Source organism: Eleutherodactylus coqui, chromosome 7 (assembly GCF_035609145.1).
Source record: "Eleutherodactylus coqui strain aEleCoq1 chromosome 7, aEleCoq1.hap1, whole genome shotgun sequence".
Classification (NCBI taxonomy): domain Eukaryota; kingdom Metazoa; phylum Chordata; class Amphibia; order Anura; family Eleutherodactylidae; genus Eleutherodactylus; species Eleutherodactylus coqui.
In genome coordinates this window covers 222,676,518-222,690,960 of record NC_089843.1, presented here as the reverse complement: position 1 = coordinate 222,690,960, position 14,443 = coordinate 222,676,518, and the positions used below count along the sequence as shown (strand labels likewise).

General features: G+C 44.5%; 1 protein-coding gene across 1 annotated transcript in view; it reads left to right on the top strand.

Moving 5' to 3' along the window:
- Positions 1 to 14,015, top strand: part of ATP8B3 (ATPase phospholipid transporting 8B3) — a 198,334-nt gene extending 184,319 nt beyond the window's left edge. The window contains exons 26-28 of the mRNA XM_066574488.1: positions 3,101 to 3,239; positions 8,636 to 8,766; positions 11,383 to 14,015. Coding sequence (XP_066430585.1) covers positions 3,101 to 3,239; positions 8,636 to 8,766; positions 11,383 to 11,586 — 474 coding nt within the window. The 3' untranslated portion in view covers positions 11,587 to 14,015. The remainder of the gene's footprint in view (positions 1 to 3,100; positions 3,240 to 8,635; positions 8,767 to 11,382) is intronic.
- The last annotated feature ends 428 nt before the right edge of the window (positions 14,016 to 14,443 follow it).

Here is a 14,443-nt window from a genome sequence, read left to right as displayed (position 1 = left end):
CACAGACTCTGTGCTCGTGGATGGGTGGGGTGGTAATCTTTTTTGCAATATGATGCTCCGTGCTAACCCACAGTACCAGGTGCCCATCTACAATTTCTTTGTCCAAAAAGCGATCCCTGCCCGGCAGCACCATGTGAGTTGTAATGTGTTCCTGGCATTGAAGGATGCTGTCAATGGCAGGGTGCACCTGACCAAGTATGGCCAAGGGGATTACATGTCCTTAAAGGGGTTTTGTCATAAAAAAATTCTATACTCACCTATTTCTTTCCCGTCAGTCTCCTTACCACATCTTCCCCTGGCTGAACTTCTGTAGTGCCCCGGGATCACCTCACCGTGCGCGGGCTAGTTTGTTATGAAGCTGGCATTCCTCACATTCAGGTCAGTGAAGCTCTAGTCCTTCTGCTGTAGCGTTCATTGCCTAGAAAGGAATTCTAATTTATTTCAGAGAAAGTGTGCATCAGCAGTCTCTGAAGTAGTTCGGCACTCCCCCTGCTGGCCTGTGAGCTGTGATGTAAATTGCCAGGCAGGAAGAAGACTGCCTGTGAATGTGCAGAACCTCACATTCAGCAGAAGAATCAGCCAGCTGGAGGTGAGGTGACCCTGCCCCCCCAACTGCAGGAGCAAGGAGATCGGTGAGGTGAAGATCTGTTAAGTAGACTGAGGGGGAGGGGAACAGGTAAGTATAGAATTATTTTTATTTTTTATGACCGAACCCCTTTAACAGCACACTGCGTCAATGTCCTGCAGGTGGACCATGAAGCCAAAAGGGGTGGTCTACATTTTATGGTACAGCCAAGAGTTGTCTGACATCCATCCTTTTCTGTCTGCTCCTCCTTCTTTTTCTTCCTACACCTTATCATACCACTTTCACATATCAATGGTGCCAAATGCGGTCTTAAAACTTATCTGTGAAGCGAAGCACTTCCACACGGCTGAAGAGCTGTTGATGGCTCTGAAGGCCTAAGGTGATGCATGGTTGACCCCGCACAATTTGAATCCAGGCAAGGTCATGTGTGACAATGGTGCCAACCTGCTGGCAGCCCTTCACCTTGGCAATCTCACACTTGTACTTGGTATGGCTCATGTGATTATCTTGGTAGTGCAGCGCTTCCTAAACAATTACCCATGTTTACATCCAGTGCTAGAAAAGACCATGAAACTGTGCTCGCACTTTTGGCATTTACATCCAGCCACCTCTTGTCTGGCAGAGGTGCAACGACAGTTCAGGCTATGACCCAACTGCCTCATCTGTGACGTGCCTACACGATGGACTAAATAATAAAAAAAAAAAAGAGACTTAAAACTTTTTTTTAACAGCAAAAAATATTAAAAGTTCAAAAAATACCATTTTCACCTTTTTCCTATACAAATCTAAGCAATTAAAAAACCCTAAATCTTTGTTATCGTTATGTATGTAAAAGTCTGAACTCTAAAAATATCACAATATCTATTGAGCACCATGAAGGCTGTAGAAAAAAAGGACTGAATGCGAGGATTCAGAATTGCATTTATTTATTTATTATTTTTTTTGGTATCCTGACTCACAAAAAAATTGAACAAAAAGTAGGCAAAAAGACAAGTTTCCCAAAAAAGTGCTAATGAAAACTACAGCCCCGCCTACACAGCTTAGCCAACGAAAAAACAAAGTTCTGGGTCTCCGTACGTCACCTGAAAGCAATTTTTGTTTAGGAAAAATTTGTATTTACTTTTTAAAAATAGAAAAATATTAGAAAAAAAACAATATAAATGTAGTATCGCAGTAAACGTAACGGCCCATCGTACACGGCTCATTTGGTATTTTTACCTCACTTATCGACACTGTAAAACTAGCCCCCTCACCCCCCTCCAACATGGTGCAATTGCATTTTTAAAAATTTCTCCCCAAATATATATTTTTTTACGTTTATCAGTTCATTATTTAGTACATTAAATGTTACCATTAAAAATACAACTCGTCCTGCAAAAAACAATACAGCTATCTGAATGGGGAAAAAAACCTTATGGCTCTTCTAAAGTAGTGATAAAGAACTGGATATAAAAAAATGAAAAATCTCTGGTCCTGAAGAAGCTCCCAACGATCAATAGAAAACATTTTTTTTAAAAGTCCCGGACCACCGCTTTAACAAGTCACCACACCGGGTCCGTTACCCAGCCCCACTGTCCTCCTTAGAAAGCAGCCAGCTCCCCCATTAAAAAGCACATGATTACACAACCACGGATTACTTTCTTCTTCATTTTTTGATCTCTTGTAAATTTTTTGAGGCCCGGGTAACATTCAAAACCACAGAGTGTTTCATCAGATTTAGGTTGCTGTACTCACTGAACGCCTGAAAACCTTATTATTAACTATTGTCCGCCCAGACAAGAAGCTTGGAGAGATGTGATGACATGGGGCTTAATGGAAATACCCTGCTCTACTAAATATAAACCGGGGAACTCAACAGCTAATGGCGCCAACTGTATACTAGTGATATTTTTGGGGTTAAATCAGATGTAGAGTTGAGCAAACATACTCTGCCGAGCTTGATGCTCGTTTGAGTATTAGCGTACTCGATGGTGCTCGTTACTCAAATGAGCATCACGCCGTCTTTAACCCCGCCCCAGTTTTTGGCTCCTCCCCTCTGTGACGTGCCTGTTTTGGCCCCTCCCCTCCGATGCTGTGCGCGCCAATGGCAAATTTTTTGACAGAGAGAGAGAGAGGAAACTAGAAAAAAAAAAAGCTCAGGATCTGGCGTCCCACATACAAAAATGCTCGAGTCTCCCATTGTAGTCAATGGGGTTCGTTACTTGAGTAGAGCTCTCGCATTTTACGAAAAGCTCGACTCGAATAACGCCGACCCGAGCATTTGGGCACTCGCTCATCTCTAATCAAATGTCCTAAGGTTTGTTTACACTTCTCTCGGCGTTTTCCATGATGGTTTCTATCATTAATGTTGAATAAAGTAATGCAGCGTGCTAGGCTATTTTTAAGAAAATGACCGAAACGATGGAAACCCAGCCTTACTTCAACTGCCGAGGGGTGCAGCCAGGCTGTGCTGTGATAGTAATATTGTAAGCTCTCTTCTGCCTGTAAACCTCTGATCTTTTCCTAAATCTCCAGATCATCTTTGAGATGTCCTACTGGACCCTGGCCGCAGGGCTTGCACTCGTAATTGGCCCAGCAGCATATGTTATTTTGTCTCTTCTCACTCAGTCAAGCCCGTTCTACACTTCCTTGCCAACTATCTTTACTTTTGAAGGTAAGGAACTTGTTTTTCACGGAGTACATGTTTCATTGTAACACATTGTGTCCCTTCTGACCAGCATCTCCCAGGTTCCAGGTAAGGAGCTGCTCTATTACTTACCTTGGCATTCTCTTAAACATAAGGTATTCCCTACTGTCTGTTAACTACTGTCAGGATTGCTTGGATTCTTCATGAATGATTTATGCTTTCATAAGAATAGATTAAGATAATATCTTCAAGTTTGAATATATGGAGATGTAACAACCTGCTGTTGTCCTACGGAGTATGCAGCCCAACATCGCTGCCGGGTCACTGAGCTATAGAATGATGCTGGCACCTTAAACTGGCATACAAAGTAATTAAAAAAAGTCATTTTGATGTGTTTATAGTAAAACCGACTTTAATCCTTTCATATAAATAAATAGACAAACAGCAATTGAAGTCACAATATGAACAATCCGGCAGCCCGGTGTGCCTGCGCTCTTTGGGGCGCGGTGTGCCTGACGGGTGAGCGGGGCACCGGCGCATCGGGGCTGCCGGAGTTGTTACATTGTGATTGTCTTTTGCCGGCGCTTCTGGAACAACATTGTCATTCTTTATTTATGTTTCTTTTAGAATTCGTTGTCGATCTGCAGTTTTTTCATTATTAAGTAAAGGCTGTTAACTGACAGATAGTAAAGGAACAGTAATCACAGCGATACATCAGCAGACGACTTCATCCAATGTCCGCGCGATCTCCAATGAGCCAATATGGATCCATACTCCATCCTACTGTCTTGCATCAATCTGTATTTTAGATCCGCTCAATGTCACGTTGACCGCGTCCCCCATGACTTCTTTCTTGCATTATATGTCCTACAACTCGTCCTAAAATGAACTGCAGCTATTTTTCACTCTCAATATATAAATGAATTGTAGATGTTGTTGTTACGATTATATCCAGCTTTAAAGAGACTGTCGCCATGTGTTTGCAGCCCTCCCTGAGCACAGTACAAGGTAGTGTCAGTCACACTGATTACATTGACATGTCTGCTGTGGGGATCTGTGCAGGAGTTTCTGAGAAACCTCCACTTTATTAGTAGCAGGCAGACCCAGAACTAGTCCTGCATATTAATGAGCTGCAGGCTGGCCACACCCACATTGCTCTCCAGCCAATGATTATGTGCCATGGGTGCCGCAGGGGATGGGAGACCAGCGAGTCATTGCACATTGATCTTTGCTCTGTCTTTCTTTATCACACACCTCCAAATATCACCTGCAATTGGTGAAGCTCCTGCTGTTAGTTAACTGACAAGTAATTGGCCATGACCTGATAACCAACAGTTTTATCCACAGTCAGACATTTTTTGCCGGTTGCCGTCTTGAAGTTTGTGGTCCAATCAGCTAGCATTTTATTAAATGGCATCCAATGGTTGGCTGCATAAACACTCATGTCAGTACCCAACTGAATTTAACATAGTCCTCTGAGAGTGGCTGGATCAGGGACTGCGGAAAGTGTTACTGTGGTCAGCAGGGGCAGACTGTGCATGGGATGTCACAGGCTAGTGCAACCAATCAGAGACCTCCGTGCTCAAACGCTAAAATCTGTCATTGGCTACAGCAGCCTGTGACGTCCCGTATATAGGCCGACTGTAGGCTGTAAACACAGACCCCGCAGCCAGAACAGAACTGCGCTCTGGCCATGAACGGACAAGGGAGAGTTGAGTATAGTGTCACTTATTCTATCTGGTCATGGGGAGCAGAAATTAGAAAATAATAAGTCGGAGAACCCGTTTAAGTGTGTAAAAGTATTTCTGTAGGAAAGACCGTGAAAAAAAAGTTTCCTTAGATCGTTAGTGGGTTGAAATCTGTAGCACCTATTAGTTTGGGTACAATTTTGGGCCTTCAAGACTGAACAAAAGCAAACAATTGTTTCTTTTCATCGGTGCTTTTTAAGAGTTGGAACTTTCTTTTGAGGCAGACATAATTTCATAAGTAACTTTTTGTTTTTGGGGGCGATGGAGTGCAGGGAACATCAGTTCAGCTATTGGTTTTAGCTCTTTTCTGTTTACAGTGGGGTATAAATATCATATAACGTTTTTGACAGGCCAGCGCAATTACAGTGAATCAAGGCTCTTTTGAAGAAGTTGCATTTTTTTCTTTACCACCATATTTAGGTACATATAATTACCTGAGTGTCTTAAAAAAAAGTTTAGGGGTAGGAGGGGGTTAAAACCTGGAATAAAATAGCTTGTCTGCCATTGTACTTTAGGATGTTTTATGGCAGGTGTAAATATCATGTTCCTTTTGTCCTGTGGGTCACTAGAACTGCAGCAATATTATTTTTTAGGCTGAACTATTTCAGTTTTTCTCTGCCAAGGATGAATCTCTTCTATTCTGGCAGGAAAGGACTTCAGTAGCCAATTAAGCATTTTATGTGTCTTCTACTAGTGCACAGAGGTGGGAGCACTAGTCCATCTGCAGCAGTCATCTGGGTATCGGGGCGCATCACTGCTGCAGCCATCTGGGTATCGGGGCGCATCACTGCTGCAGCCATGTAGAAAAAGCAGGGAGAACCGGAGTGCGGGGCTCAAATGGTGGATTTAGCTTTCTATTTTAATACATTTAGAAAAATAATTATATTTCAGGAAAACTTTTTAGCATTTTATATTCGGTTTAGGGATTTGGATTAGAATTCACACAGAGGAATAGGAAAGTATATACTTGTATATCCCCAACTTTAATTTGCATAAATTACCACCAAAGTGATACATTTCCAGCTTGTGGTAAAGACTTTCAGTTGTATTTAGAGCACATCCAAGTTAAAACACTCCCTACGCGTTTCAAGCTACGTCTAGCTCATACTTACAGCATGCTGTGACAGCTAGATGTAGCTTGAAACGTGTGGGAAAGTGTGTTAACTGGGATATACGCCCGAAGTTTTTAATTGTGTTCTAAATTACTGTAAATTAAACATTTTTTTACTCAAGCTGGAAGTGTATCACTTTGCTGGAGATTTTCTGCCTTGTTATTTTAAAAACATTTTTTAAAAAAAGGTTATAGATTTAGGAATATGATGATGCAAAAAAACAGAAGACGGTATGGCTAGATGGTAATTAGGGCCTTAAATGGGAGGGTCCTTAAAGGGTTAAATGGGCTGCTGTTGGAAGTGGAGTGCCCTCCATCTCACAGACTTCCCGAGCTGCTCTCGTTCTCTGACTTTTTCTACCCCAGACAATCCGGTTGATCTCCAACAGCTACAACTTTAAGTGTATCTACAGTTACATCTCTTTAGGCAGGCATATCATGGTTCCCAATCTAACTCTTCCCAATATAACCCATATCTGCACTGTCAGAACCTGATCCCAGTATCCCCATAGCTGTACACCCTGATGCAATTCATGTGAGTACATGCGGTATATAGGCATTGGCTGGAGACCGGCTCATACAGCCTTATGTATAGTAAAAGATGGCCGGACGATTGTAGAGAACAAGCACTTGTACTTCTTGTGTCAGCCCTCTTTCCTCAGAGATTGTAAGCTCTTGCGATCAAGGCCCTCTTTCATATTCTTCAACTTCTTTCTCTACTGTTTGTAATGTTTGATTCATCTGTATAAATACTCTCCGATGTGTATAGTGTTGGCGCCGGGGCTGATAATCTGGGCGGATTCCCGGTGGGCCGGTCAGTCACTATCTGATCAGTGCAGGTACTAAGGCTAGAATAGATGAAAAGCTGTGCTGACATCAGTCACATGACCATCACAGGTCCTTCATCATGTAGTTCAACAACAGGCTGCAGAGGAAGTAAGACAATCCACCATATTATGGGCAATAGCCTTGTCTGGGACTAGACTGTAAAAGACCCTCCGGGCTTGGGAAGACAGAGACGGCTGCACCTCTTTACTAATATACATCAGTAGTCTAGGACCCTACACCGGCCCTGACTGACCAGTGCTGGCCGTATTAGAACAGAATGCTGTGTCTTAGACTAATGATGCATACTAACTGGCAGTGTGGGGCAGGTAGTCAGAGAAGTAGTTCGGTCATCCATGTTTGTCCGGGACCGGAGGGCCGCTTTAGGCACAGTTTGTTGCAGGGTGTGTTGGGCGCCACTATCATTTAACACTCTAGAGGGGGTAATATTGTATGTGGAGCGGTGAGGCTTGTGTGCCAGGGCAGCTTCTTAATCCCAGTCCGGCCCTGTGTAAATATATGAGGATTCTTACAGTATTACCACGAGGGTCTGTATGGGGCCCAGTTAGTAGAGTTTAATAATACAGCTAGATCCTAAAATACTGCAGAAAGATCCCAACAAGCTGCTAATGCTGATAAATATATAAACTAATACCCCTAGAAAAGCCCCAGTAATGGCAGCATGCACTGTACATTACGTAGAAGGACCTGGGGGTAAGAGGGGAAGCGAAGGACTTGGCTATGCCGGCCACCAGTGACTTAGTGCCGAACACCCACCGCAGAGATCATTTTAGGATAGAATTTGTAAAAAGCCTCATTATAGAGGTGAGTTTAGTGATATCAGCGATATAACCATTTATGCACCCGTAATACAGATGAGTGTCCCGGCCCGATCACAGATCCACTGACTTGAGCTCACAGAATCATAGGGATGACCACAGTTGACCTGCGGCCGGACTGCAGCACTCGTCTGTTTAATGGTTCATAAATGGTTATATCCCCTCCATCACTAAACTCCTCTGAAGGAGAACTGAAAAAAGCTGATTAGAGCCAAATCGCTGCAGTGATCAGAAGAGCCTTTCTGCGTTGTGTAGGAGTGCAGATAATAAAGTGGCCACTAGAAGCTACATTGTAGAGCATTGTAGGGGGTTGAGTATGAAACCAAGAGCTAAAAAGGGTGTTGGCTGGCTAACGATTATGAGGCACCTGAGACGACTCCATGAAGCGAGGGTGTGCCTATCAGAAATGACTCCTCGGTTCTGGCGCCACTTTTGATGTTAGTGAGGCTCTGTATGCTGTGAACCGCAAGACGTAACAGAAGAGCAGATGCCCCCTATGCTGGGACATAATATAAGGTGTATGATTCCTGCAGGTGGGAAGCTTAGAAGCACTAGTCCTGTTAGAAAGGGCATTTCATGTTTAGTTAGAGTCCAGACGGACAGTATTTTGTTTTATGTTCTTGTACACTGTGGTGATGGTATGTTCTAGGAACTTGCTGTGAAGACCTGCAATAAAGCTGCCTGAAGCCAGACGTAAAAATAACCTTTATTGTGGCCTGAGTTCCTGAACAAGTGCCATCTGTCTTGTGAGAAATGATGGTGGTCGCAAGCAAGTGATGAATCTCACACCTAATATACTGATTGTAGTTGTAATCACACATTAAACAGTTGCCTAACGCCGTCTGCCTTTATAGGTGTGTATGCGAATATATTAGTAAAACTAATATATGTTTCTTTCAGATGCAACTTTAAATACATTACGCCATGGCTTCACTTGGCTGATGATTTTGCTGGCGATAGGAATAAGCATTCTTCCTTCACTCCTGGCCAGTTTTGGCACCAGTATGTTCGGTAATAACAAGGTCCACCATGTAAGTATTATAAAGATTGTTTACACAAATCCGACAAGCTGTAATGATATAGGTCCAGCCTGTCTGCCCAAACTGTCCACCAGGGTCTGAGTAGTCGCTTTGCTTAGCAGAGTCTTTGGGGATCCTGGTTTTCTCCCTTCTCCCCTCTTAGAGGGAGTTGGGTTTGGCTCCAAGGAACCTCCTGGTTACAACTGCAGAGTGACTGCTGACCAAAGGTAACAGGAAGAGCGTGAACCAGGAATATGCGAGAGAACAAGGCATGGGGCAGTACCGAGTAGTCAGAGGAACACACTAAAGCCCAAAAATATACAGGACACAAAATCAGGTACAAAGCTGGTTCAGAACCAGGAGGACTAGACACGGCACTGTAGGCAGAAATCCAAAACAGAGTCTAAAACAGGACAGGTCAGAAACACGGTAGACAAGCAGAACAAATCACACCAATAAACACCAATGAGCAGCAACATTAAACTAGACCAGAGGGCTGGAAGAGCAAAGATTACAGGTAGATTAGTAAAAGGTATACAGCTGAGTAACTAAGGGCAATTAGCAGAATTAAAGGGGTTGTACCAATGTCTAAAGTTATCTCTATCTACAGGATAATGGATATCTTTTTGATCAGTGGGGGTTCAACCTTTGGCACTCCCACTGATCCCAATAATGGGGGTCCCAACAGTCCCGTATGAATGAAGCTGTTGCACATGCGCGCTGCCACTCTATTCATTTCCGTGACAGCTACGGAGATTTCTGAGCGTTCAAGCTTGGTAACTTCTGCCGCTGAACTGAATGGAGCTGTGGAACGCATGTGCAACGGCTGGTTCATTCATGCGGGGTCCATCAAGAACCCAGTCTCAGGATTGGTGGGGTCAGACCCCACAGATCATGACGTTATCTCCTATACTGTGGATACAGGATAACTTTAGATTTTGGTATGACCCCTTTGACACCCACTAGTCTGAAATCCTTGGTGTAGTAACACAGATGATGCAGCAGAATCATACATGTTGACCAGATTGATGACTGCTCGTCAAAGTGTGGCTCATGACACAAGCCGGGATACTGGTACATAGCTGAAAATAATAATAATTAGAAGCATTGTGTAATGTGAAGCAACTTTCTTTTCTATAAACACATTAAGTGAATAAATGTCCTTCAAAAAAAGGAAGATGGTGGATCCAGGAAACTACAGGCCTGTGAGCCTGACTTCTATACAGGGAAAGATCTTTAAATAAATAATTAAACAGCATGTATGCAAGTACTTGGATGAGAATGGAGTAATTAACCAGAGTCAGCATAGGTTTGTAGTGGTCATAAATGGCTGCACATCCAAGTGGAAGAATGGATCAAGTGCAGTAGCACAAGGCTCTGTCCTAGGCCCAGTGTTGGTCAACATTGTTAGAAATGATCTGGAGGAGGGAATTGAGGGGAAACTGATCAAATCTGCCAACGACACAAAGCTAGGAGGGATAGTTAACATTTGAGGAAAGAGAGAGAGGATTCAAAAAGATCTAGAAAAGCTTGCACAGTGGGCGGCGACTAACAGAATGGTATTTAACAAGGAGAAATGCAAAGTCCTACATCTGGGCAAGAAAAGTGAAGAAAGCACATACAGAATGGGAAGAATTGGGCTAAGCAGCAGCACATGTGAAAAAGACTTGGGTATACTAATAGATAATAGACTGAACATGAGTCAACAGTGTGATGCAGCAGCCAAAAAGGCAAACACAGTTCTGGGATGTATTAAGAGAAGCATAGAGTCTAGATCACATGAAGTAATTATCCCCCTCTACTTTTCCTTAAAGCTAAGTCAGACCTCATCTGGAATACTGGGTCCAGTTCTGGGCACCCCACTTTAAAAAAGACATAGACAAACTGGAGCAAGTTCAGAGAGGAGTTACCAAGATGGTGAGCAGTCTGCAAATCATGTCCTATGAGGAACGGGTAAAGGATCTGGGAATGTTTAGCAGAAGAGAAGGCTGAGAGGAGACTTAATAGCTGTCTACAAATATCTGAAGGGCTGTCACAGTGCAGAGGGATCAGCCCTATTCTCATCTGCACAAGGAAAGACTAGAAGCAAGGGATGAAACTGAAAGGGAGGAGACACAGATTAGATATTAGACAGTGAGGGGGATCAATGAGTGGAACAGGTTGCCACGGGAGGCAGTGAGTTCTCCTTCAATGGAAGTCTTCAAACAAAGTGTTCCAACTCCACCATTCTAGGAATAACACTAATATATATATACACACACACACATAAATACATACATAGTTAGTGCAGTTAGACCTTTGTTTTTCTGATGCGGAACCTAAAATCTCTCACACAAAGGAACACTTTATCCTTCTCACCACATGCAGTCCTCACTCTTTAGGGTGGCTTCACATCCGAGTCAGAACTGCTGGCTGGAGGTTCCATCGCAGATCTGGCTGAAAATAAAAGCTGGGCAGAAAGCTGGCAGACCCCATTATAGTAAACGGTGCACGCCCGATGCTGTTGGGTTATGTCTAGAGACTGAACTGTTCGGCTGCGGGGATTCCCCTTTCCTGCTCCCCATTTTAGACTTAATATGCTAGATTTAGGAACTAACATACCCGCTAAATATGGTTCTTTACTTACAGAGAAATTCCTATGGAGCAAGGAGGCAAACTGCGCTGAACACCGTTGCAATGACAACACCGTTCAAAAGAGGAAGTTTAAGTCGCAGATCCAGCTACGCTTTTTCACACAAGGAAGGTTATGCTGATCTTATTACAAGAGGGACGAGCCTACGCCAGTCTGATGCAAATGTTCCAGAGGTCCCCGGAGAGGCCACCGAAGAGTGACCAAACCACAATGGGTATCATGTGCCCGTCATCTGCTGCTCTGGCGGACAGGCTCACTACGCTGAAGTAGTTAACCCTTTATGTGCCCGCGCCGCGGCGAGGCTCACGTTTACCGGGGATGAATAATTCAGAATTCACGCCTATTTTTTCATTCTAGTTTTGCAATGCTGGTTTGCATCCCAGTCCTGTAATGTGGCCACCGCCTTGAGCACCTCCGTGGTCTTACGACATCCTGGACAACCCGGCATGATCTAGCGATGCACACAGAGAGGAGCGTCACCAAAACACAAAAACATGAGAATCGGAAACCTCATTGTGTTTCAGGAATATTACAGTCTGTGGACACCAGCAGTTCGAGGGGTCATCATCTTACAGCTTTACATTGTGGCTAAGGTTAACTTCACGCGTGGAGCGCGATATGAGACCATGAATCCCGCCCCCACATCGCGCTCGCCATCCATGTGAAAACAGCCTTGCATCACTGCAGGGATCCTCCGACGCGGCTGTCACAGCCTCGGCAGGGGAATCTCTGAGTTCCCTCATTGCTTTCAATGGAGCCACCGCTGCTGCCACCGTCTGCACTGTAACCAATGGGGCGGCGATGTGAGATCACGTTCTATCCTTCTTTGTGATTTGCTTCCCACATCACCGTGCCCTGCGGGGTCACCGCTCATGTGGATGACCCTACTCAAAAGAACATATCTGAGAGTCTCGCGTGACTTTCTCAGCCGTGTGAAGCCGGCCGCGGGGCTTATTCACTGAAACGCATTTGCGCCTGCAAAATGTCCCGCACAAAACGCACTGAAAAGAAGCCATTGACTTAAAGAGGCTCATTCACATCTGCGTATTCTGCCCGCCCATTTCATTTACGTAAAAAATACGCAGTATTCTCTATCTTCCTGCACATTTGCACAGCAAAATAGCACAAATTGAACTAATTACACTAATTGCGCACGGCAATCCATGGGAGCGCGGGCTGAGTGCTTTTTTGCGCATACAAAAAAATACAGTAAAACACACAAAAGTGCAAAAATGCAACGTTCACCACACTAATGCGCACGTACATACACAGCTAAATCTCCCGTTTTCTTGCCCGTTCACACAGCTGGGCTGCGGCGTATATACTCTGCAGCCTGGAAATCCATGGGCCAGGGGGAGAGATTTTAGCGCTGCTAAAATCTCTTCCTTCCCTCCCCTTGCCACCTGATAGCTGCAATAGAAGCTCCCATAAAAACCTATGAGAGCTGCCAGAGAGAGGGAGGGGTTTTAGTAGCACTTGCCACGCTGAATTCCCTCCCCCTTCCCTTTTCTGGTGGCTCTCATAGGCTCCTATAGGAGTCTATGGGAACGGCCGGCGTATTCTGGCACAATATGCTACAAGAGTTATCTTTTCCAGCCGCACGTAAAAGCGGCTGATCGGAATCCGCAACTTCTGTGTTATATTTTCCGGTCGGCCAATTTTACGCACCAGAAAATCAACCATTTAAACAAAAAGACGCTTCAGATGGTGCGGTGTACTGTGGTGGCAAAATAGGCGCAATAAAACGCCGGTGTGACAGAGCCCCGGGGGAGGTTGTTCTGTACAGGTTTGTGAGTCATTACTATATATATGAGTATATAAGCGGTCTGTTGACCATCCAGGTCTGGTCTGCAGTTAAAGGGGATTTCCAATTAAACATTGGCGGCAGTGGTGGGCAATTAAATAGTACAAAAACCCTTAATACTCACCTCCTCACCTACCTGCTGCCCCCCTGCCACGGCTCCTGTCACGTATCTGTTTACTTTGGCTGCACCGGTCACGGGGGGAGACATCCATGACACCACTGCATCTGATGTGAGACCTTGAGACGGGGCATCATCAGTGACGCCTAGTAGACCTGCGCCGGCCTTTCTATTACTACGCCATATGACGTGTATCCCGCATCATTATTGGGGCCAGGAGACCCGGTGATGTCACAAGTCATGTGACCTCTTGCTGCAGCGCAGAAGGGGTGCATCTGTAGCCCTGTCTTCAATTAGTATGGAAGCCTAGAAGCAACAGGGGACGGGAAGTCTATATTTGAAAAAAAAATCTGGAAAACCCCTATATTTTTTTACTAATTAAAACCAAATCTTGATATATTATCTATATGTATTTATATTTTTCTTATCTGTCTTGATTTTACAAATGTGATTCTGGGGTCTACCATCCTGCGGAGCTGCTGCTAACACCATTGGGCGCAGGCCAGGTTGGTAATCCCAGTGGGTCACCCTGCGCCCATATGGATGCTGCTGTCAAATCTATTGGCATCCACAGAAGACCAAAACACTTGGGAAGTGTGTAAACAGGAGCCATAGGCTTCCTACAAGACCATCCACTGCTCTCTAGGTCACAGATGTGGAGCCTATGCACAGGATGAGGTCAGTGCCATGGTGCATGCCGCGGTGATCACTACGGGCTGTGGACAGAGGATAGAGATGCTTGTAGGGGCCGGCATGGTTGGGTAAATACAACACCCATTGTCCTCTTATTGTACCACAACAAAACCCATTGTAAAGTAATTCAAAGTGTAAACAAGCCCCCCTGATAGCGCCGCACTCCGGGATATCACCTTACACTAAAAGTCACACTAAAGGGCAAAGGTACCTTTATAGGGGGTAACACAAGCCAAGATGTGGAAAGGGGCAGAACACTAGTTGTTCCGTGAGTGGAAGTGGAGCAGCCAGAGACCGGTTTGGCCCGCCTGCCTCCATTCACAGTAAATAGGCAGTCATTCTTAGTTGTACAACTGCTGTTCACACGGCCAGATTATTGCCCGTATTTGCTCTTTTTAGTGAAAATTTTGCTGATAATCTCTGTGTAAAGGTACCCTTACCC